The sequence below is a fragment of the Glycine soja genome, chromosome 13 (genome assembly GCF_004193775.1).
Source record: "Glycine soja cultivar W05 chromosome 13, ASM419377v2, whole genome shotgun sequence".
Lineage (NCBI taxonomy): Eukaryota > Viridiplantae > Streptophyta > Magnoliopsida > Fabales > Fabaceae > Glycine > Glycine soja.
Window position 1 is genome coordinate 10399227 of NC_041014.1, and position 22151 is coordinate 10421377.

The 22151-nt window shown below is 29.4% G+C and overlaps 2 protein-coding genes and 1 long non-coding RNA gene across 20 annotated transcripts; 1 reads left to right on the forward strand and 2 right to left on the reverse strand.

Moving 5' to 3' along the window:
• Positions 1–215: 215 nt before the first annotated feature.
• LOC114381337 lies at positions 216–5388 on the reverse strand. 17 transcript variants are annotated; one of them, XR_003660013.1, is made up of 8 exons: positions 5163–5388; positions 4970–5053; positions 4777–4866; positions 4164–4237; positions 3894–3974; positions 2920–2986; positions 558–2719; positions 216–416 (listed from the first exon to the last, which is right to left on the reverse strand). It is a non-coding gene; the product is annotated as an uncharacterized LOC114381337 (long non-coding RNA). The 17 variants fall into 17 exon arrangements; XR_003660011.1 differs by having other exon boundaries at positions 528–2719; XR_003660025.1 differs by adding an exon at positions 4314–4467 and having other exon boundaries at positions 337–2719; positions 4168–4237; positions 5163–5382.
• Positions 5389–9675: 4287 nt separating this feature from the next.
• LOC114381123 (LEAF RUST 10 DISEASE-RESISTANCE LOCUS RECEPTOR-LIKE PROTEIN KINASE-like 2.3) lies at positions 9676–14347 on the reverse strand. The gene is made up of 3 exons (XM_028340304.1): positions 13473–14347; positions 11604–11627; positions 9676–11070 (listed from the first exon to the last, which is right to left on the reverse strand). Exons 1-3 carry the CDS (start codon positions 14227–14229, stop codon positions 9824–9826), a joined length of 2028 nt encoding a protein of 675 aa, XP_028196105.1. The 5' UTR covers positions 14230–14347; the 3' UTR covers positions 9676–9823.
• A 4022-nt stretch (positions 14348–18369) lies between these two features.
• On the forward strand, positions 18370–20665 carry LOC114381125 (rust resistance kinase Lr10-like). Of its 2 annotated transcripts, XM_028340306.1 has the most exons (3): positions 18371–18651; positions 18726–19194; positions 19392–20665. In XM_028340306.1, exons 1-3 carry the CDS (start codon positions 18589–18591, stop codon positions 20483–20485), a joined length of 1626 nt encoding a protein of 541 aa, XP_028196107.1. In that variant the 5' UTR covers positions 18371–18588; the 3' UTR covers positions 20486–20665. The 2 variants fall into 2 exon arrangements, with proteins under 2 accessions (XP_028196106.1, XP_028196107.1); XM_028340305.1 differs by having other exon boundaries at positions 18370–19194.
• Positions 20666–22151: the final 1486 nt, after the last annotated feature.

The following is a 22151-nucleotide window of genomic DNA, read 5'->3' on the forward strand; positions in this document are numbered from 1 at the left end:
TTGAGCATGATCTCTAATGAAGTGGTGTTTGATATCTATGTGCTTTTGACCGTGAATATTGAATTCGATTCTTTGATAGATTAATAGCACTTGTGTTGTCACACTAGAAGCAAATTTTTGTATATTCCAATGAGTAACCAACATCTGTTGCTTAATCAATATGATTTGAGAATAACAATCTACTGTTGAGACATACTCAACTTCAGAGGTTAATGGGGAAATTGTTGTTTACTTCTTGGATATCCAAGATACCAACGATTTTTTATGAAATCAATAGGCACCCCTAGTGCTCTTCCTTTCTACTTTATCACCAACAAAATAAACATCACAATATCCTACAAGATCAAACTTAGACCTTTTCTTAAACCAAAGACCATGATTAGTAGTTCCAACAAGATATCTTAAGATCCTTTTAACTGCAATAACATGAGAAATTTTTGGATAAGACTGAAATCTTGCACAAAGGCAAACGACAAACACAATATCTGGTCTACCAGAAGTTAAATATGATAAGGAATCAATCATACCTCTATACTCCTTTTATGAAATATCATAACCTTTCTCATCCTTGTCAACGATTGTGGAACGATGCATAGGGGTTGCCATAGGTTTGGCTTCATCCATTCTGAACCTTTTTAGAAGGGGCTTCATATATTTCTCTTGATGGATAAAAATCCCATGAACTTTCTGAATGATTTGAAGTCCTAGGAGAAACTTTAGCTCACCTTTCATACTCGTTTCGAACCCACCCTTCATTAACTCAGAAAACTCCTTTCACATCCTTTTTGAGGTTGCACCAAAGATTATGTCATCAACATAGATATGAATAATAAGAAGGTTTCCTTTTTGAGCCTTTCTGAATAGTGCGGGGTCCGTTATTCCTCTGGTGAATCCATTTGAAACTAGAAATGAACTTAGCCTTTCATACCAAGCTATTAGAGCTTGTTTCAAACCATAAAAGGCTTTGATAAGCTTGTACACATGACAAGGTCTTTCTTTATCTTCAAATCCTAGTGGTTGCTTCACATACACCTCTTCATTTATGAATCCATTTAGAAAGGCATTCTTAACATCCATTTGGTACAGTTTGATGTGTTTGTGTGCAGCATAAGCTAAGAGTATTCTAATGGCTTCAAGTATTGTTACTGGTGCAAAGGTTTATTCATAGTCAATTACTTGTTGATTGTATTCTTAAACAACCAGTCTAGCCTTGTTTTAAACCACTTCTCCTGCTTCATTGAGCTTGTTTTTAAACACCTCTTATTTCCAATCACTGACTGATTCTTAGGAGGAGGAACAAGATTCCAAAACGCGTTCTTGGTGAACTAATTAGTTCTTCCTCCATGGCTATCACCTAAGAATCTTCAGTTAGTGCTTCCTCAATGTTTTTAGGATCAATGGTTGAGAGAAGAGTCATTATTCCTCTGTATCAGTTTAGAAAGGCTCTTGTTTTTTACTCCATAATACGTTTCTCCAATGATTAGGTTTGGAGGATTTGAGGAGACAAATCTCCAATCTCTAGGCATATTAACTTCTATTTTATGTTATGAGCTTTGCCTTTTTGAACTCGGCCTTTTTTAGCTACCTCAGAAAAATCTTTTCAGTTTTCTTTGGGCCTTCTGAGTAAGTACATTGTTATGATAAATGGGACCCAACATCTAAATCAACATGCACAACCTTTTTTTTATCTTATAAGGAAAACTGTGAAAGGAAATATAAAATAAAGCTTGAAAAAATGCGGCCACTCTTTAAATGATAATCACAATGGCTTTTAAAAGTGATCGGTCATTGTCAGTCACAAAAGTGATAGCATATCCTTCTCTTCTAGCTCTTGCAGTACGACCCACTAGATAAACATAGCTTCTTACATTAACATGTTCAAAGCAAGATCAACATGCTATCATGTATGATAAATTGTAACTTATGTAACAACGAAGGAAAGTGATAAAAAACTGAAGGAAGTCAATAACACTAAATATTTCAAGCAGAGTTACTACCAATAGGGATCATAGACTATAAATGGTAACAACACGTGGATACACAAAGTTGATAATTGTTTGAACACCAATAATTTCATATCTATATCCAAATTCTAAAATGCCAAAAGAAATAGATTTAATAATTGCATGTTCTCGTTAAGCTGCCATAGTTTTATTGGATATATATCAAAAGGGAATGTTTGAGATAATAATACAATATTCAAATTCAAAGTGAGTAAAGAATAAATAAAAATCAAGGATTGACTCTTACATGGGCAGCCGAAAAATCCACATGCTGCTTCTTGAACGAAAAAAATCTATTGTATGGTTTCTAGATAAATTCTTATATCCCAATTTATTGTTTTTAATTGTTGTTGACAACTTGATAAATTGACCTTCGACATGAATTTCATAAGGTTATATATGCATTAAATATGCTAGAGTAGCATGGCTAGTGACTAATTATAATAGGTGAATCAAAGAAAGCTGTGAACAGAAACAATTACATATCTTTCGCAAGGCATTACAAATCATTCCAGTATCATAAGCTATTTCTCAAACTTAAAATTAACGAGTGATGAAACTAAAAAAGCTAAAAGGAAAATTAATCACCAAGCATCTAAAAGGAAAGAAAGGAATAAAAGAAATATTCAATATACCATTAAACTGTCATTCACATAGTGAATATTTGGAAAACCTTGTCAGAGCACTCTCCGATTTTCATCCAGATTCATCATGTTCTGAAAAGAAGGGGCAAGTAATTTCATTGTTTAGAATTTAATAATTTTTGTTTGCATAATGGCCTGTTACAAACATAGTGTCTGAATGTGAAAGGCAGCTTTAAGTCAAATATGATTAATAAAAAATTATTAGCAAAATCTATTTATTAAACAGAGTTGGATCATGTGCTATGTCAACAAAATAGAGAAGGAAATGAAACCTGTGAGAGTAGGTCCAGTCCTATCCACAAGCATCTCAATCTTTACATTTTATGCTTGGGATGCCACCTGGATTAAAGAAAATAAGAAATTAGAAAACTTGAAACCTCACCAACTTCCTAACAGTAAAACCTTCCATCTCAATGCACTAATTCATTCATCCACTCAAACACACACATACACACTCAAAATTATCAGGAATCCATAGAGAGAAAAAGATCATGTTTAAAGTAAGATCAACATGCTATCATGTATCATAAATTGTATCTTATGTAGCAATGAAGTAAAGTGATAAAAACTACAAGAAGTCAATAACACGCAACATTTCAAGCAGAGTTACTACCAATACAGATCATAGATTATAACTAGTAACAACAATAATTGTTTGAACACCAATAATGTTAGATCTATATCCAAATGGCAAAAGAAATAGATTTAATAATTGTACTTTGCTGTTAAGCTACCACAATTTTATTGAATATATATCAAAAGGGAATGTTTGAGATAAATATACTATATTCAAATTCAAAGTGAGTAAAGAATAAATAAACATCAAGGATTGACTCTTAAATGTGCAACCACATTTTTTGAAGCCAAAAAATCCACATGCTGCTTCCTGAGCCAAAAAATATGTTATGTGTATAGTTTCCAGATGAATTCTTATATCCCAATTTATTGTTTTTAACTATTGTTGACAACTTGATAAATTGGCCTTCCATGCGGATTTCATAAGGTTATTTATGGATTAAATATGCTTAGAGTAGCATGGCAAATTACTAATTATAATAGGTGAATCAAAGAAAGTTGTGAACAGAAACAACTACATATCTTTCACAAGGCATAATAGATGATTCCAATATCATAAGCTATTTCTCAAACTTAAAATTGGGGAGTATGAAACTAGAAAAGCAGAAAGGAAAATTAATCACCCAGCATCTAAATGGAAAGAAAGGAATAAAAGAAATATTTAATATACCATTGAACTATCATTCACATGGTGAATATTTGGAAAACCTTGTCAGAGGACTCTCTGATTTCCATCCAGGTTCATCATGTCCTGAAAAGAAGGGGACAAGTAATTTGAAACTTTGAAACCTCACCAACTTCCTAACAGTAAAACCTTCCATCTCTATGCACCAATTCATTCATCCACTCAAACACACACATACACAACACTAATAATAATTATTAATAAAAAACAACAAAGAAAATTGCTTAAAATTATTATTAAGGAAAAGAAAACTACCTACTTCCTACTTGAAGAATATTATAGAGTTTGGTCTCCTAAAGTAATTGCGGATAGTTCATTTTACCATTCTCCTGCAACACCAAACCAATGAAAAAATGAAAAATACAAAGGGTTTAGGAATCTGAATGTGCAAAAATGGATTATTACTTGCAAAGTGAAAGAACAACCGTGCTATAATTAAGCCAATAGTTGCATGAAGAATCCAAGTATCAACTTGCAATCTTAGGAGAATAAGCAACATAGCTTGAAACCAGACCAATACCACCCTGACCTAGGTAATGACTTGCAACTTCCTCTTTAACTGAAACCATAATAAGTCTAGATACATAATCAACAAAAATTGATATTTGATCAATTTCACAATGAATGAGGACAATTTTAAGCTTGCAACATTAGAAAAACTTTTTGTGTGCTATGTGATTGTTTTATAAGCATGGAATCAAGGCAACAAGCTATTGGATTGCACCTTGCCATTCAAAATTTAGAGCAAAACTAACAGTGAAATGAAAATTAGATGAAGTGCTCAAACTAAAGCAAAGAAGAAATAAGACAATTTCATCAAACACATTGCAAGCAACCTAAGTTTTGCAGTGGAAAAAAAAACACTTACATTATTTGAGCACTATCAATTGAGAATTAGTACCACAATTGCAGATCTGTTACAGGAATCCGTGTCTTTACTCCTCACCTTCCTTCCAAGCTGTCAAAAAAGAAATTTCATAGTAATAATACATAGTAATCAAAGAGGCTTCAAGACAACTCAGAATACAAGCACAAAATGCAAAAACTTAAGCACAACGTACACATAATATGTCTAAAATGAAGTGACCTGAGTTCTCTTACTTGTTCCCAATCTTGAAGCTTCATGACACTCAGTGGAAGAACAACTTTTCACAGAAGCAGAGTAATGAAAAAATATGAACTAAAATCCAATAAATGATGAAAAAACAGAGTGAGAAAATATTGGAGAATCACAAAATAGGATTTAAAAATTACCTTGAATGGATGCGATTTTGTATGCAAGAGTCTGGAAAGAATGTGAGACTATGAGAATGAGAGAATGCGAGGAGTGATCTCTAGAAGGCGAATGCGAAGGCGACACGAATTCGAGCACGAAGTGAAACTGGTCGTCATGGTGGAGAGATCGTAATAAATAGTGAAGAATGAGAAAGGAATGCAGAGAGAGAGTTGTTGTGTCGGGACACGTTATCAAAATAAAAAATAAACAAGTGTTAATAAAATAACATACTTAGAATTAAAACTGTGTATCATTTGTAGCGGTCAAAATAAGCCACCAAAAACTAATTCCTAGAAAAACCATCAAAAAAGACATTTTTTTCCATGCTTCCTAAACTCACCCACTTAATTCTTATCACTCAAGCTTCATTCATCTTGGTCAAACCATTCAAAGACTTACTATTCACCCCTAAACACAAGGTTTTCACCTATGTAATTATAATCATATATATACAAACATCACAAACAACCACCTTATAATTAACTAATTACATATATTTAAATTAAATTCAATTATTCTTGCAATTTAATTAAAATCACTTAACTAGACATTAAAAAAACATATTGTTACAATAATAATTTATTTTAACTAATAATTATGGATAGATAGTAAAGACTAATATATTACAGAGGAGTCTTTTTTTTATTCATTAATTTGGTTTTTATAATATGCTTTGTATCCAATAATAATTAAAAAAATTAAAATAAATTTATTTAATATAGTTAGCTGAATTTATTTTTTTTATAAAAAACTAAATTTATTAAACTTATGAATAATTTCTTTTATTTAATAACATTCATGATTTTTTTTAATCATGTTGAGGTTTTAAATATCTTTATAAATTAATATTTCCACTAAATATTATATATATTCAAAATTTTATTAGAAATATTTTTTAAAAATTGTATATTGAATATCAATAATGCGTGTAATTAAATTCTTTTTTCAATATAATTAGGTATGTTAAATTTGATTATGTCTAATCAACAACTTTGTATGAATTTGATTTCGTAATATATATTACAGACTTAATTTTTAATCTTTGAAATTATAAAATTAATATATTAATGCAAGCAATTTAACAATTCATTTTTTACTTCATTAAACATAACTAGCTTTATATATTATTAATTTAATTTAAAATTGATAAAATAATATCTTGTTAGATTTGTTTGAATTAATTCAAAATTAATTAAATAATATTTGATTAAACTTAAAGTTCATTATACGACATGGCAAGAGCAGCAACATGTCAATAAACAAATGCATGAATTATCAACCTGTGTGGGTTATTTATAATTTACACCAAACTAATTCCACCAACACGGTTAAATGTGAATCTTTATGTGGAATGATTGCTATTAAGACATTCCAAAAAAATCAAAGTCAAAATATTCAATAATCTCTAAATTTCTAGACTTTCAATATGAAAACATATAGTTTCTTATTCTCTTTAATTAATGCGTAATGCGCTTTACTACTTTCTAGTGTTGCATACCAAAATTACTTATATATCACCTTAGGACTCCCACAAAAAAATATTTCAAGACAATACAAAAAAACTTAAGCATTCATGATAAATTGTAATATAATTGTTTTCCAACAATAAGTCATATGATGATACTAGGATGTCATCAACATATAATACCAAAATAATAAATTTACTCAAACTAAACTTTTACCATACACAATCATCAACCAAATTTTCCTCAACATCATAAGAGATAATCTTGATGAATTTTGTAATATATCATAGATGAGATACTTGTTTAAAGCATAAATGAATTTCTTTAGTTTACATACCATAGACTTTAGATTATCTTAAACAAGGTTTTCTGGTTGCACTGTATAAATTGTTTCATCAATGTTTCCATTTAGAAATCTAATCTTTACATCCATATATGCAAAACAATTATCAAAATGATCTGCAGTGTCATTATAGTCCTAAGAAAGTCTTTCTAAAAAATTAGAGAAAATTTTTTTTTGTGATCAATGTCTTCTTCTTGTAAAACTTTTGGCAACATGACAAATTTTATATATTTCAATATTACCCATTGAATCCCTTTGGACTATAAATATTTATCTACAACTTATGAGTTTTACACTTTCAGGAAATTTGATGATATCCCAAATGTCATGTTCAACCATTGGTTTTATTACATCATTTATGACATCAATCTACTTGAGAGTTAGAGCACAACATGACTTGACTAAGGTCAATTAAACTTCTTCAGTTAACCTAATGTCATATTCATGTTCTTAAAGAAATATGACATAATCATATCAAATTATATTTTCTCCTTTCTCTGATGGATCTTCTTGATGACACTTCTTGAGGTTATTGAGTTTGAACTTTAAGTAATACTTGAGAATCTTAGTGTTGTCTTATCTTTTAATAATGTTAGGAGTAACATCATTATTTAATTATCATATCTATTTTTTGAACAATGGTAAGTACAAAGACTTATCTATTATCAATAACATGTTATTCTTTAAAGACAACACTCATTGTGTTTCCTTTTCCTCCAAACTCAATTTCCTCAAGGAGTCTTGCATTCTCGTCTCAAACATGATATATCCTAAAATAAGATGTAAAACTTATGCATGCAAAAGCTTTAAATAAAGAGGAACCATTTGTGGCAGTCATAATAAGTCACCAGAAATGAAATACATTTCTGGTGAATTCTTCCGATTCCCAAAAAAAAAACCATCAACAAAGACATTTTTTTTACGTGCATCCTAAACCCACCCACTTAATTCCTATCACTCAAGCTTCATTCATCTGGGTCAAACCATTCAAAAACTTATTATTCACCCCTAAAACAAGATTTTCACCAATGTAATTATAATCATATATATATATATATATATAAAAGCATCATAAACCATCACCTTATAATTAATTAGTTTCATATATTTAAATTAAATTAAATTATTCTTGCAGTCTAATTAAAATCACTTAACTAGACATTACGAAAAATATAATGTTACTATAATAATTTATTTTAACTAATAATTATGGCTAGATAGTAAAGATTAATATAGTACACATGAGTCTTTTTTTTTATTCATTAATTCGGTTTTTATAATATGCTTTGTATCCAATAATAATTAAAAAATTAAAAGGAATTTATTTAATTTAGTTAGCTAAATTTATTAATTTTATTTTAAAAAACTAAATTTATTAAATTTATGAATAGTTACTTTTATTTAATGACATTCACGATTTTTTTAATCATGTTGAGTTTTTAAATATCTTTATGAATTAATATTTCCATAAAATATTATATATATATATATATATATTCAAAATTTTATTAGAAATATTTTTTAAAATTGTATATTGAATATCATTAATGCGTGTAATTAAATTATTTTTTCAATATAATCAGGTATTTTAAATTTGATTATGTCTAATTAACAACTTTGTATGAATCTGATTTCGTAATACATATTATAAACTTAATTTTAATTTTTGAAATTATAAAATTAATATATTAATGCAAGCAATTTAACAATTCATTTTTACTTCATTAAATACAATTAGCTTTATATATTATTAAATTAATTTAAATTTGATAAAACAATATCTTGTTAGATTTGTTTGAATTAATTCAAAATTAATTAAATAATATTTGATTATACTTAAAGTTCATTATATGACATAGCAAAAGTAGCTACATGTCAGTAAATAAATGCATAAATTGAATTATCGATCGGTGTGGGTTATTTATAATCTACACCGAAGTAATTTCCAAATATTAAATTTCTTAAAACTATTATAGAACTTATTGATGTCTATATGAGAGCCCTACTTTTAGTTAATTGAACTAATTTTTTAATTATTCAGGAAAATCAGATGAAAATTTTCAAAATTCTAATTCCGAGGACTACATTTGTAATACTGAGTATTATTTAGTTTCGAGTTTTAATACTTTGCTTGGACTGGGGCCTAAGAAATGATAAAATAAATTATTTATTCCTAGAAAATCGCATAACAGGATGAGATAGTAAAAATTGTAAAAGAGGTTTAAATTTTTTTTTCAAGTCATATAAATGTGCTTAAAATAATAATTTTAAATTTTTTCTAAGAACTAATTGAGACACTTTTTGCAAAAAATGTTTGAATTAATTAATTTTTTATAGGGTTTTAATTCTAATTAGTAATTACTAATTATAATTTTTTATTGATAAATATTAGTTTGTAAGTTAATTTTATTAGAAATAAGAGTTGAAATTTTTTACTGATAATCTTTTTCATCTTCCTTCTATATGGTTGAATCAACCTTATATCTCATAATTACTAGTTATCATTAATTTCATAAATTTTTTGATTGTCTACCCATTTTTACGGTGTAAGCCTACATTGCTAGCTTATAACACAATCATAGCTTTGGTAGAATTATATGCTAAAACTTACAAGTAACACATACACATTCAAGTAGAATCAGTTTATATCATGAATCATGATTACATATCAGGGAACTTTAATTTGAACAAAATCTTAAATTTTCGTAACCCATTTTTTTAAACTTTGAAAGATAAAACAATAGGAAATCTTTTAGATAAAATAAATATTACAGATGAACAGGTGTTTAAGACAATAAGGTGAATACAAATACATAACTACTGTGCATTATCAAATAACATCCTCTACCAAAGGATTAGTCACAATTTCCTTGGAATAACTAGAAGAACTAATGAAGTCCGTTGACATTGTTTGACTAGAGTAGATGCTTTGATCATTTTCCATTGTATCATGTGGATATAGAGAAGGCTTTGGAGGTATTTCCAGGCTTTCAATATCTCCTTCAAGCATTTCCACTACTTTGTTCATTGAGGGGCGATCGCTTGGTTTCAACTGTATACACCAAAGTGAAACAATGATCATCTTCTTTTCCTCCTCTGTGACACCTTCCATTTCTATATCTGTCTCTTTTCCAAGTTGATTATAAATCCAAGTAGGAAAGTAAAGTTGACTTGAATGATCATCTGCATGGGGATTTGGGTTCTTCCTCTTATTTGTCATATCTATCAAAAGCATCCCAAAGCTATAAACATCAGCCTTGTGGGATATTCCTCCAATATTTCCATAAAATAATTCTGGAGCCATATATCCAATTGTCCCTCTTGCCTCTGTCCTAGTCACAATGCTATTATCTATTGGATATAGTTTTGCCAATCCAAAGTCAGAGACCTTTGGGGTGAATGTTTCATCAAGAAGGATGTTATGGGGTTTGATATCAAAATGCAAAATTTTCATCTCACACCCATGATGGAGATAAGCAATCCCACGAGCTACTCCAATTGCTATATTATATATTTCGTCATATGTTAAATGTATATTTCCATCTTTGGGAAAAATAAATTTGTCAAGAGATCCATTGGGCATGAATTCATAAACAAGGGCACGTTTTGAGCCTTCAACACAATATCCAATTAGTTGTACTACATTTTGATGATGTATTCTTCCAATTGTTGCAATTTCACTAATAAAGTCTTGGCCGCTACCTTTTGCTTTATGTAGCATTTTAATTGCCACAGAAGGCCCACTATGCAACTTTCCCTTGAATACAATGCCATAGCCTCCTCCACCCAATTTCTCCTTGAAACCTCTAGCCATCTTCTTAATTTCTTTGTATGAGTATCCAATAGGCATCAGGTTATTTTGTTCCAGATAATTTTCAATATTTTCATATATTGACAAATGCCTTTTTCTCCATTTGTATATCAAAAGCACAATAAACAATGTCATCCCAAACAAAAACTTGCCTGCCAAGAATGGTAGAAAGTAGTGTCCAAAGGTAATAAATACAAATGAGTTATATCCATACTCATCATAATGACCAAGTCTAAATTTTGGGTCTCTTATAACTCCAAACAATCCTGCCAATTAATATCACCAATGTGATGATTATGTTATAACAATGGTAAAGGAAAAAAGATGACTATCATACAACCTATATGCACCATTTGTTAATCTTAGAAGATTCTTGATTTAATTACTTATCTAGTTCTTAAAGTTTCTAAACTTATCTCTTTTAATATTTATAGTTAATAAGTTGATTTTTTAGTTTTTCAAATTTATATTTTAATTATCAAAAGGTTCCTACCGTTAAAATTCTTAAACTAACGGAGTTAAATTTTTTTAATGAGAGAGACCTTTTTAAAATTAAAATGTAAACTTCGAGAATTAAAATATTTACTTATTAACTATAAACACTAAGTTTGAAAACTATAAAGACTACATGAATAATTAAACCAAGATTCTTAATTATTGGAAGAGTCAAAGACACAAAGTGGGGCATACCATCATATAATCAATAGTAATAATACTGTCAAAATAACAGATACTAACTCTAGTGAAATGTTTTGCATGGTTAATATTATGTGTAGCATATAAAAATAGAGGAACTCACCTATTTTGACAGCCAAAATAGTTTCTGCAAACAAAAAAAAAGGTTTACTTGAGTGAATAGTGTGATAAAGAATCGTTTGATTATAATGTTAATGTGAGATGCAATAAGTAAGGTATTTGTTAAAGTAGAATATCAATTTAGTTCTTAAAATTGATATTATCCATCAAATTTGACAAATATCAACCAATTTAGTTGTTGAGGATTTTGCATATCGGTCAGTTTCGTTACTAATGCATCAAGGACCAAATTGATTAGTGGTTATCAATTTCTTCTCTTATAGAAAGGAGAAAAACAAATAGTTACTGTCAAATCTAGCTAGGGATCAATTTGATGTTTAACTTATATTGTTGAATTATGTTATATTATACTAAGAAATCATATAAGTCATGGTTTCTAATCCAAGTCAATGGTTCTATTCGACTGTATGTATTAAATAACTTGCACGTACATATACATACATTTAAGAAGGATGATTCATCAGATGGATTAGTATTAAGGTTTAATAGTTATGCATGCAATGACAATGTAAATAAAATAATTCGCAAATGATGATTAAGCAACTAAAAGGAAGAAAAAAAAATTGAATGACATAAAATTATATTATTTATGAATTTTTTTACATTTGTATATAATTTTTTTTAATTTCTTAAAATACTTATTAACAACCCAAAATAATTTTATAGAATCAACCAATGAAAAAGTATTCTTGATATAACTTTTGAGATAATTATTATAAAAACTTCAATATATTTTGAGTCCTTATAAAACAAAAAATTAAGTTTATAAAATCCTTACCTTTTGCATATGATAGCAGCTCTTGGACCATGTCACTATTGACCAAAAAAAAAAAAATCAATTTCGGATTTCATCACAACGAGACAGAGAAGACAACTAGCATAAGTGTCAAAGTTTATACCCATTATCAGTTTAAAAACATTTAATCAAAACAAAAAAAATGTTTTATTTAATCCTTGGGTTCATATAAACACAGGTAAAAAAAAATAAAACTAATAAATTAATTTTTTTTGTTTAAAAAATGATTTTATTAATGGGATGAATAAGAAATATAATTTAAAATATAAATACAGACTTTTGAAACCTTGTTTTACCAAATGCAAAAATATATGGTTTAACAGATTAAAGATGGTTCTATTGATGATTTGTAAATATATAATTATTTACGATGTTAATTGAAGAAATATAATTGGGTATTGATAGAGTGCACAAAGATTATTTTTTCAAAGTGTACGAGAATTCACGTTTAATATATTGGTTGGATGTTCGAAATGAGTGAGTAAAACGGCAATGATCAAAGCAGGGAATAAAATAAACATTGTTATGTTTACGGTTTAAACAAATATTTCAAATTTTGCAAATGATGACGAGAAACTCATAATATATATTAAGAAAATTAAGGGGTGTTTGGTTTGAGTATTTTTTATTTTTATTTTTTTTGGAAATAGAAAATGATGATAAAAATATATTTGGTTAGATTTTTAAAAATATTTTTGGTGAAAATATTTTCTCAAATGAATTAAAAATTAAAAATAATAAAATCTCATTTTCAGTTGAAATCAGAAAACTCATTTTGGATAAAATGAAAACTAAAATGAAAACATAGTAACAAAAAATATAATTTTAAGCAAATCTAAAAATACATTTTAAGATGCATTTTTAGTATTTTTATTTCTTAAAAACAAAAAACAAGAAATCAAACAAAATATATTTTTAAAATTTTAATCTTTAAAAAATAAAAATAATTTTAAAAAAATGAAAACAAAAAAAGTAAAAATAAAAAATACAAACCAAACATATCCTAATTAATTAATAATTTTTACATCCTTTACCACATTCAGTAAGCTTTTGTACCATTCATATTTTGGGTGCATTGAAGCATGTGACTGGAAGCGTGAAATGCGCAGTTGGAATTTCCACACTGATCGTCACAGGCGAGATTGATCCATGAAAGCTCAAATCCATAGAGAAGCGCTCTGTGCATCTGAGTGTATGAAGAATTATTTGTATCCAAACCCCACCATGATGTGGGAGCAACCAGCTTTACCTCACAACCAACTTCAAAGTCCTTTGCTATTAAGTCACCAGCAATAGCGTATATGTACCCTTTGGAGAAGTGCCACTTGATGCAAGGATCAGTTTCCACATACTTCTCATTGTCAATCACTGCATGCCTACAATTTAAGAAAACTATATGCTGGAAAGCGCGCTCCCAAGAATCTCGATTTCTAAATAGATGGGATGAATTCACTTCAGTTGAACAACCAATTTCACTAAAATTGGCTGGAGACAAGAAGTGGCGAGGAAGGGAGGAGCAATTTGGCTGTTGAACACCCGGATCCACCACACGGATTGTGAAATTGTTGTAGTTGATAGCCTGCACATGATATTTTCCAGAGTACAAATATAACACCGTAACATTATTTTCACAAGCTAGCTCATACCATTTGTCACCGCAACCTTTTGGGTCGCCTGTTAATCGAAATGGATAAGTTATGTGGGTGATTTTGCCACAGGAAGAAGGGGGGCAAGCATGCTCTTGCTCACTGGTAGCACAAATTTGCTGGACTAGTAATAACACGAACACCAATAAAGCTCTCTGTCTCCACATGACGCTCAAACTGTTTCTCGCTCACCTTTAAGTGCATAGTGCATAGTGCATAAGATCAAAGTCGATATTTAAAGAAAAATTTTCTGTCCTAATATCTTTCTTTTTTACTTTTTCCACATCTTAAATTAATTCCACCATTATTGTATTGTGTAACATCCTGATTCAATCACAACAAAATAAAAGAGATGCGCAAAAATTATAGATATGATGATACTTTTATAATGTCTTAAAAGAATTAATTATTATTATCTATAACAACAAATTATATACATATTTTATTTTCCCTTAAAAATATTATATTTAAGCATGTTTGATAAAAAGTAATTATGATATGAGTGATTTTTTTTCAGTGAAGATTCTGATCAACAAAAACTGATGGAGACAATGCTTGGCACTTCATATGCATGCACCTTGTAGAATTAAATGAAATTGAACAAATAATGCAGCTAATTTTAGTTATTATATATAACACTGAAAGCTAATGAGATTTGAAAGATGGAAGATGTGAAAGGTAATGAGGCACGTAAGCATCAAGAATTCAAATCAATTTTTATTTTCATTTTTGTAAAGGAGCACCAAATCAATTATCCTGTGCAGCTAGTGGCACCGAATCAATGTTCTTTTTTTTTCTTCTGAATTGGACGAATAGCTCTTCTCTCTGAGTCAAAAATGACATTTATTTTGTTATAAATTATCTACATATATTTCATGCATAAACTTATAATTCATGCACACATTTCCTTGAACAAACTTTAGTTATTGTCACAGGTATCATTCATTTGTCTTTGGCTACACTTTTCTGTAGTATTATGTGTAGAAGGTAAAGGACAATGTAGATTTAGGAGAATTCCACACACTATATCCAAAAAGTCCAGCACACCATTTTGGACTCGTGGAATAGAAAAATTTATTAAAGTCAGTGCTTACATAGCTGGTATCACTCATTTGTCTTTGACTAGACTTTTCTGTAGTATTATGTGTAGAAGGTAAATGACAGTGTAGATTTAGAAGAATTCCACACACTATATCCAAAAAGTCCAGCACACCTTTTTGGACCCGTGGAATAGAAAAATTCATTAAAGTCAGTGCCGACAGCTTAATGCAGGTTTAAATTTTAAAGAATTTGATAAGGTCAAGTTTGTATCGGTATATGTCTGAGTTTACTTTCTCTGTCATAATTGTGTGGGGGAGACAATGCTTGGAACTTCATATGCGTGCGTGCACGTACGGCACCTTGACCTTGACAGACTTTCAAAAAACAAAATTAAATTTAAACTCTATGTAAATTTTAATCATAAGAAAAACAAAAATATATAAGACAAAATTTTCTTTTTTCAATCAAGGAGACTATGTCCAGTTTTTAATTGATTGCATTTTAAATAACAACTATAATGAAATAATAAAAATAATAAAAATAAGTGATAAATAAATATTGGTTAAAAAAAATTTAAATTATTGTTCAACACTTATATAAAGATACAAAATTTATTTTCTTAGGATCACACGCATAAGCAGTCTTTTAATATTAATGAGTTACTCAAGGATTGAAAAGAAAAAATAAAATAAGAAAAATTTGTTGAGACAATTGATAGAGAATAAAAAAGATAAAGAAAAACTTAAATTACTTGTTTCAAAAGACAAGTAAAATAATATTCTTCTAAACTTTAATAGTATAAATCTTTTAAATTGTTAAAGGGACCTCAACTCAATTGAAAACTTATGTGTATTGTAGCTTTGCCCTTAAAATCATGTGCTGCTGATATAAGAATATAAATATGGTTGTATTTGGTTTAGTGTTATAGTATAATTAAAGTACATGATAATAGTTAGAGGGAAAATTATAGTAGAGTAGTTATACACATGTAGGTTAAGTCGAATTGTAATTAGCTTGGGACATTTCTTTCATGTGTCTTACATTTGAATATTAAGTTATTAACATTCCTTTAATTGTGCACCCTTATTGATATTTGAAAGGTAATCTATGTAATTGAGAGGAGAAATACATATATTAATTGCATGTATAAATATGTGAATTAGCTTGTGAGCGTGTTTTTGCAGCTTTGTATGTGAATGATTATATTGGTATATGTATATTTGTGTGTTTATTTAAGTATAATTGAAATGTTGTATTGTTCATATGATAAATTGATAATTTTGAATTATATTATAGATATATTTATCTAAGATGACATGCAGTTATTATAGATACTTCCATCTGGGATATGGGAGAAAGATTCTAGATACCTTCATTTATGATGAGAAAGATAACAAGACACCGTTGCATATTGCATGAAACATGAATTCATGGACCCTTTGAGATTCACACTGGTTCTAGGAACCAAAGAATTGAGTCTAACGACTAGAAACTAAGTTGTGTCTATGTTATATTTATTTGAATGTGTTGATGTATTGTTGTTTATTTAAATATTTTATTTATTGTGAATGTCATAAATTATAATTGTTTTAATCTGATTTTTATTGGAGTATATAGATACATACATTTATATACATATATATGTGTATATATATATATGTGTGTGTGTGTGTGTATATATTCATATATATACATACATATATAATTTTATTTTAAATTTATTGCATATATCATAACTAATTTTTTGAATTATTATGTCTGCTAAGAACAATACTATTTACAAATATTCTAGAATTATTTTATTCATTATGATTATCATTTCAATAAAAGTGTTATTTTCATATCATGATGTTGTTGGAACTAAGGAGACTTTTGAAGACTTAGTTATCTTTAGATATTTTTTTAGTTATGTTGAATTGGCAACTTTATACTTTTAGCGTCGATTATTTTTAGATGTTCATATTTAAAAATAATGTTTTTATTTATATAAAAATTTAATTATTTGACTTTATTTGTTATACATAAAATATTTTTAGATTACCATAATTTTAAAATTTTATATTGTTTTAATATGAATTATTATTTTAATGATGGGTGTTACTCAAGAAACCTTAATTTTTTGAACTTGTAGCCTAGAAAAAGTCACTAAAGTTTGTACCGTGAAGCTTAATGCAGGTTAGTTTCGAAGAATTTGACAAGATTGTCTTGTATTATATATGTCTAAGTTCAAAGAGTTTGACAATGTTGTATTACATATGTGCAAAAGGTAAAGCATAACATTAACAGAAACAGTTACACACACTATACTGAATAGTCCAACACACCTTAATTTGGACTTGTGGCCTAGATGTCACTAAGGTTGGTGCGTGAAGCTTATAGCATGCTTAAGTTTCGAAGAATCTGACAAGGTTGTCTTTTGTTATATATATCTTTTGTTATTGTTGTGAGGAGACAATGCTTAGGACTTAAATACGCTTAGTTGACCTTGAGAGTTAAATGAAATTGAAGAAATCATATAGGTTATTTTAATTAGGTCTAATAAATATTCAGTCTTTTGTTAAATTTTAGATTTTGAGTCTTAGTCTCCTTTGAATTATTTATTCATTTTTAGACCTTTTATATATATTTTATCTAATAATTAATCACTGAGAGAGAGTGAAAATGACATAAAAAGACAGAAATTTAATTTTGAATAGATTAATTATGATTATTAAAAATAAATAAGAGTTTAAAATAAAAAATAAATGACTAAAACTCAAAATCTGAAATTCGATGTAGATTAACAATTTATTTAACCCTTTTATTATTATAAAACTAAAATTGATAATTATTCAGAGCTTATAGGTTGGAATTGTTGGATTACATGCAATAATATCTTATTTATAAATTTCTGAAACCTTATTTTGATTTTTACATACAGAATATGGGCTTAGCTGTTTTAGCTTAATCAGAGTCTATAGATTTCGTAAGAAATTCATAAGTCTCACCCATGATGATCTTATTATTTTTTTATCACGATTACCTTTGATAAAATATACATATAATCTATAAAAAAACATACTGAACAGGAAGATAAATGCATACTTATAATTATCAATATTTAAGATAGGGAGTAGGGACTTGAACTAAGGGACCTCATTTTTCCTTTTAAAAAATTGTGTGAAAAAACAGGGACTTTGACTGAGAAACCGAGTTTTTCTCCCTTTCTATCTGGTTTCCGCACCTGATTGAAAAATAAAAAAATATAAATTAAAACTGTAAGCATGAACTAAAAGAGACACCGAAGTGTAGTTTGTTAAAATCACAATTCTTTCCTCAACAAAAGAAAATAATGCTCCAAGGGAATTCCATATTGATCACACTGTTACTAATGCTACTTCTTATCAGAAATGGCAACGGTCAGAACAAGGGCAATAAGGAATTGTCTTGTGGACCTGGCGAACCCCTTATTAGATTTCCCTTCCAACTGGTGAAGGGGATCAAAGATGAATGTGCTAATCCCGGGTTTTGTTTATATTGTACTAAAAAAAATGAAACCATGGTTGTGCTCTCTACAATAGAATTCCGTGTCTATTCCATAGACTACGAATTTAACTTCTTTAGGTTGAAGGACCCGGAAAATTGCCTTCCGAACAAGTTTCTACAAATCAACAATTTTTTTCTTCAGCATAACCAACTTGAACTAGGATTTCCTGGACATGAAGGAACAAACAACTTGAGCTTCTTTAACTGTTCTTCAGTTGGGTATACATACCTCAGAAGATTTGTTTATGGTCCTTACTGTTTGGATTTTAGTCAACAAGATATGATCTCCTGTCCGATTTACGTTTCTAGTTCTTACGACAGCGTCCTCGATTTGGATCTAACATCCTGTACCAGGATGTTTGACCTCATTTCGCCAGCTGAGGCAGACGACCTGCAGTGGAATTCTTTGAATATGAGATGGTCCATACCAAATTGTACAAAGTGCGAAGCAAAAGGCAAGAGATGTAAATGGAAGAACAACAGCAACACAGAAGGAGACATTGAATGTTTTGGCTACAAACGGAAAAGAATCCATGTTCCCCAATCTTTTATTTTCGCTACTACAGGTTAGACCAGACTCTTTCACACTACTTCATTGAATGTTATAGGTTCTGAAACTATTTTAGACTTTTGAGTTTAGGCTTAACTCGATTTAAAAGTTAGTTAAAGGTTGTTCTTTATTTATATATTTTATTTTCACTGTATCACAAGTGGATGTAAAATATCTCACTCATTTAAATTAAGTATGCTACTGTTATTGTAGGCTCAATTTTTTTGGGGCTGGTGGTCATTGTTGTCTTTAAGATAGCACTCTATTTTAGACAGAAAGAAGACGACCAAGCAAGAGTGGCCAAGTTTTTAGAGGATTACAGGGCAGAAAAGCCTGCAAGATTTACCTATGCTGATTTGAAAAGAATCACCGGTGGCTTTAAAGAAAAGTTAGGGGAAGGAGCTCACGGGGCTGTATTCAGAGGAAAACTTTCAAATGAGATTCTAGTGGCTGTGAAGATCCTCAATAATACAGAGGGAGAAGGGAAGGAGTTCATTAATGAAGTGGGAATCATGGGAAAAATTCATCACATCAACGTGGTTCGTTTGCTTGGCTTCTGTGCAGAAGGATTTCATCGTGCTCTTGTCTACAATTTGTTTCCAAACGGATCCTTACAACGAATTATAGTTCCACCGGACGACAAGGACCATTTCCTTGGCTGGGAGAAGCTGCAACAGATTGCTCTTGGTATAGCTAAAGGGATTGAGTATCTTCATCAAGGTTGTAATCAACCCATTATTCATTTTGACATCAATCCTCACAATGTGCTACTTGATGACAACTTCACTCCAAAAATTTCTGATTTTGGCTTAGCCAAATTGTGTTCCAAGAATCCTAGTTTGGTGTCCATGACAGCTGCAAGAGGAACCGTGGGATACATTGCACCTGAAGTTTTCTCCAGAAACTTTGGGAATGTGTCTTATAAGTCTGATATTTACAGTTATGGAATGTTATTGTTAGAAATGGTTGGAGGAAGAAAGAATGTAGACATGTCTTCTGCCCAAGATTTCCATGTTTTGTATCCGGATTGGATCCATAACCTGATTGATGGAGATGTACATATCCATGTTGAGGATGAAGTTGATATTAAAATTGCAAAGAAATTAGCAATTGTTGGACTTTGGTGCATTCAGTGGCAGCCAGTGAATCGTCCATCTATAAAATCTGTCATACAAATGTTAGAAACTGGAGAGGAAAACCAGTTAAATGTGCCTCCTAATCCATTCAACTCAACCACTTCAACTATTACTAGTGGACACACTAGAGTTACAAGACGACCTTTGGAGTTAGAAGTTATTCAAGAATGATTTCTAGTGGGAGAAAATTAATAGTTTAATTTGTAGAAAAGTAGTAGATGTATGTATTTTATGTAATATGATTAAATCCAACCCCTCGTGTTTAAGCGTACTTTTTCTACTAAGAAGGAAAGTTTTGGTGTGTTTGAATTAACTACGTGAAAGGATGTTAATAATTTGGTTATGTCATCATTCAATATTCATTGGGAACTTAAAGGATGATAAATTCTCTACTGATATAAACATCTATAATCTTAACTTTCATTTAATTTGAGGTGGTTAGGTTATGTGTCGCCATGGCTGAGAAAAAATTCTTGTAATTATACGTTATGTTTGTGATTATTGAGAATATATAGAGCATAAAAGCAAAGGGGTCCAGAATGAGAAGAGAAAAGGATTCTCTAAAAAAGAATGAAAAGCAAAGTTTTCTTTCACATTGACAACACTAATATCCAGAATCAGTTTCCATAATCATATTTAATTTTGATAATCAAAACTTATAACATTCTTTAAAGAATGATTTATAGATTGAACTATATATAAGACCCTGAGTCAAATTTTTGAGGTTACCGCGGTTACTAGTTTTGAGTATGTATATTTGGAATTTTAGTTTAGTTAAAAATATTTTTTTAAAACATTCTATATGTTGCTATGCATAGCCATAAACGTTGACGCAAGTCTTGTACTGGGAGTTAGTCAATCACAAATATTTTTTTGGCAAATGTAATGACAATCTAGATTATTGCAAGTTGGTCCATACAAGTACCTAGAAGTTCACCACGCGTCTAGACATGGGCAAAGAAAAAACTTCCATTAACATCCATCTTGACCAAGCTTTATGTAGGAACAAATTCTGATGTGTTTCTTGGAACGAAGTTTAGTTATTGTCACAACAGGTAGTATTCATTAGCAAAATAAGTCATGTACGTATTTTTTGGATCAAACTTTAGATATTGTCACATGTACTATTCATTAAAATTTGATTAAACTTTTATGTAATATTATAAGTAAACGTGAAGGACAATGTGTAGATAGAAAGCATTCCACACATTATACCCAAAATTCCCTCACACCTTTAGACTCGTGACCTAGAAAAAAGTCACTAAAGTCTATCCCGTCAAGCTTGATGTAAGTTTAAATTTTAAAGAATTTGATAAAGTGAGTGTCGTTCTCACTATCATTATTGTTTGGGGGATACAGTGGTTGGAAGACTTCATATGCGTGCACCTTGACCTAGACAGTGTTAAATGAGATTCAACAAATCATATATATAACTAATTCTAATTATTATAAAATTGAAATTTCTAATTATTTTGAGCTTATATATATATGTTGAACTTGTTGGATTATAATTGGAGTAAAAACTTATTTAAAATTCTGAAATTTTATTTTGATTTTTACATGTATGCATATAGTGAAGCGAATAGATTCATAAGAAAATGTGTAAACCATCAGATTGTATCATTTTTATCACTGCTATAAAATGCTAAAAGACTTAAGTTTTTGGAAAGATCAAAATTAAAGTAAGCATGCTGCCTGATATATGTACCAGTTGCCACAAACTTCTTTAATTATATAAATTCTATACGTTTGAATTCATATAATTTAACATATTTAACAGAATAAAAAGAAGAGCATTTCTCCGACCAGTACCTATTTAAATAGGGATTGGGTAACC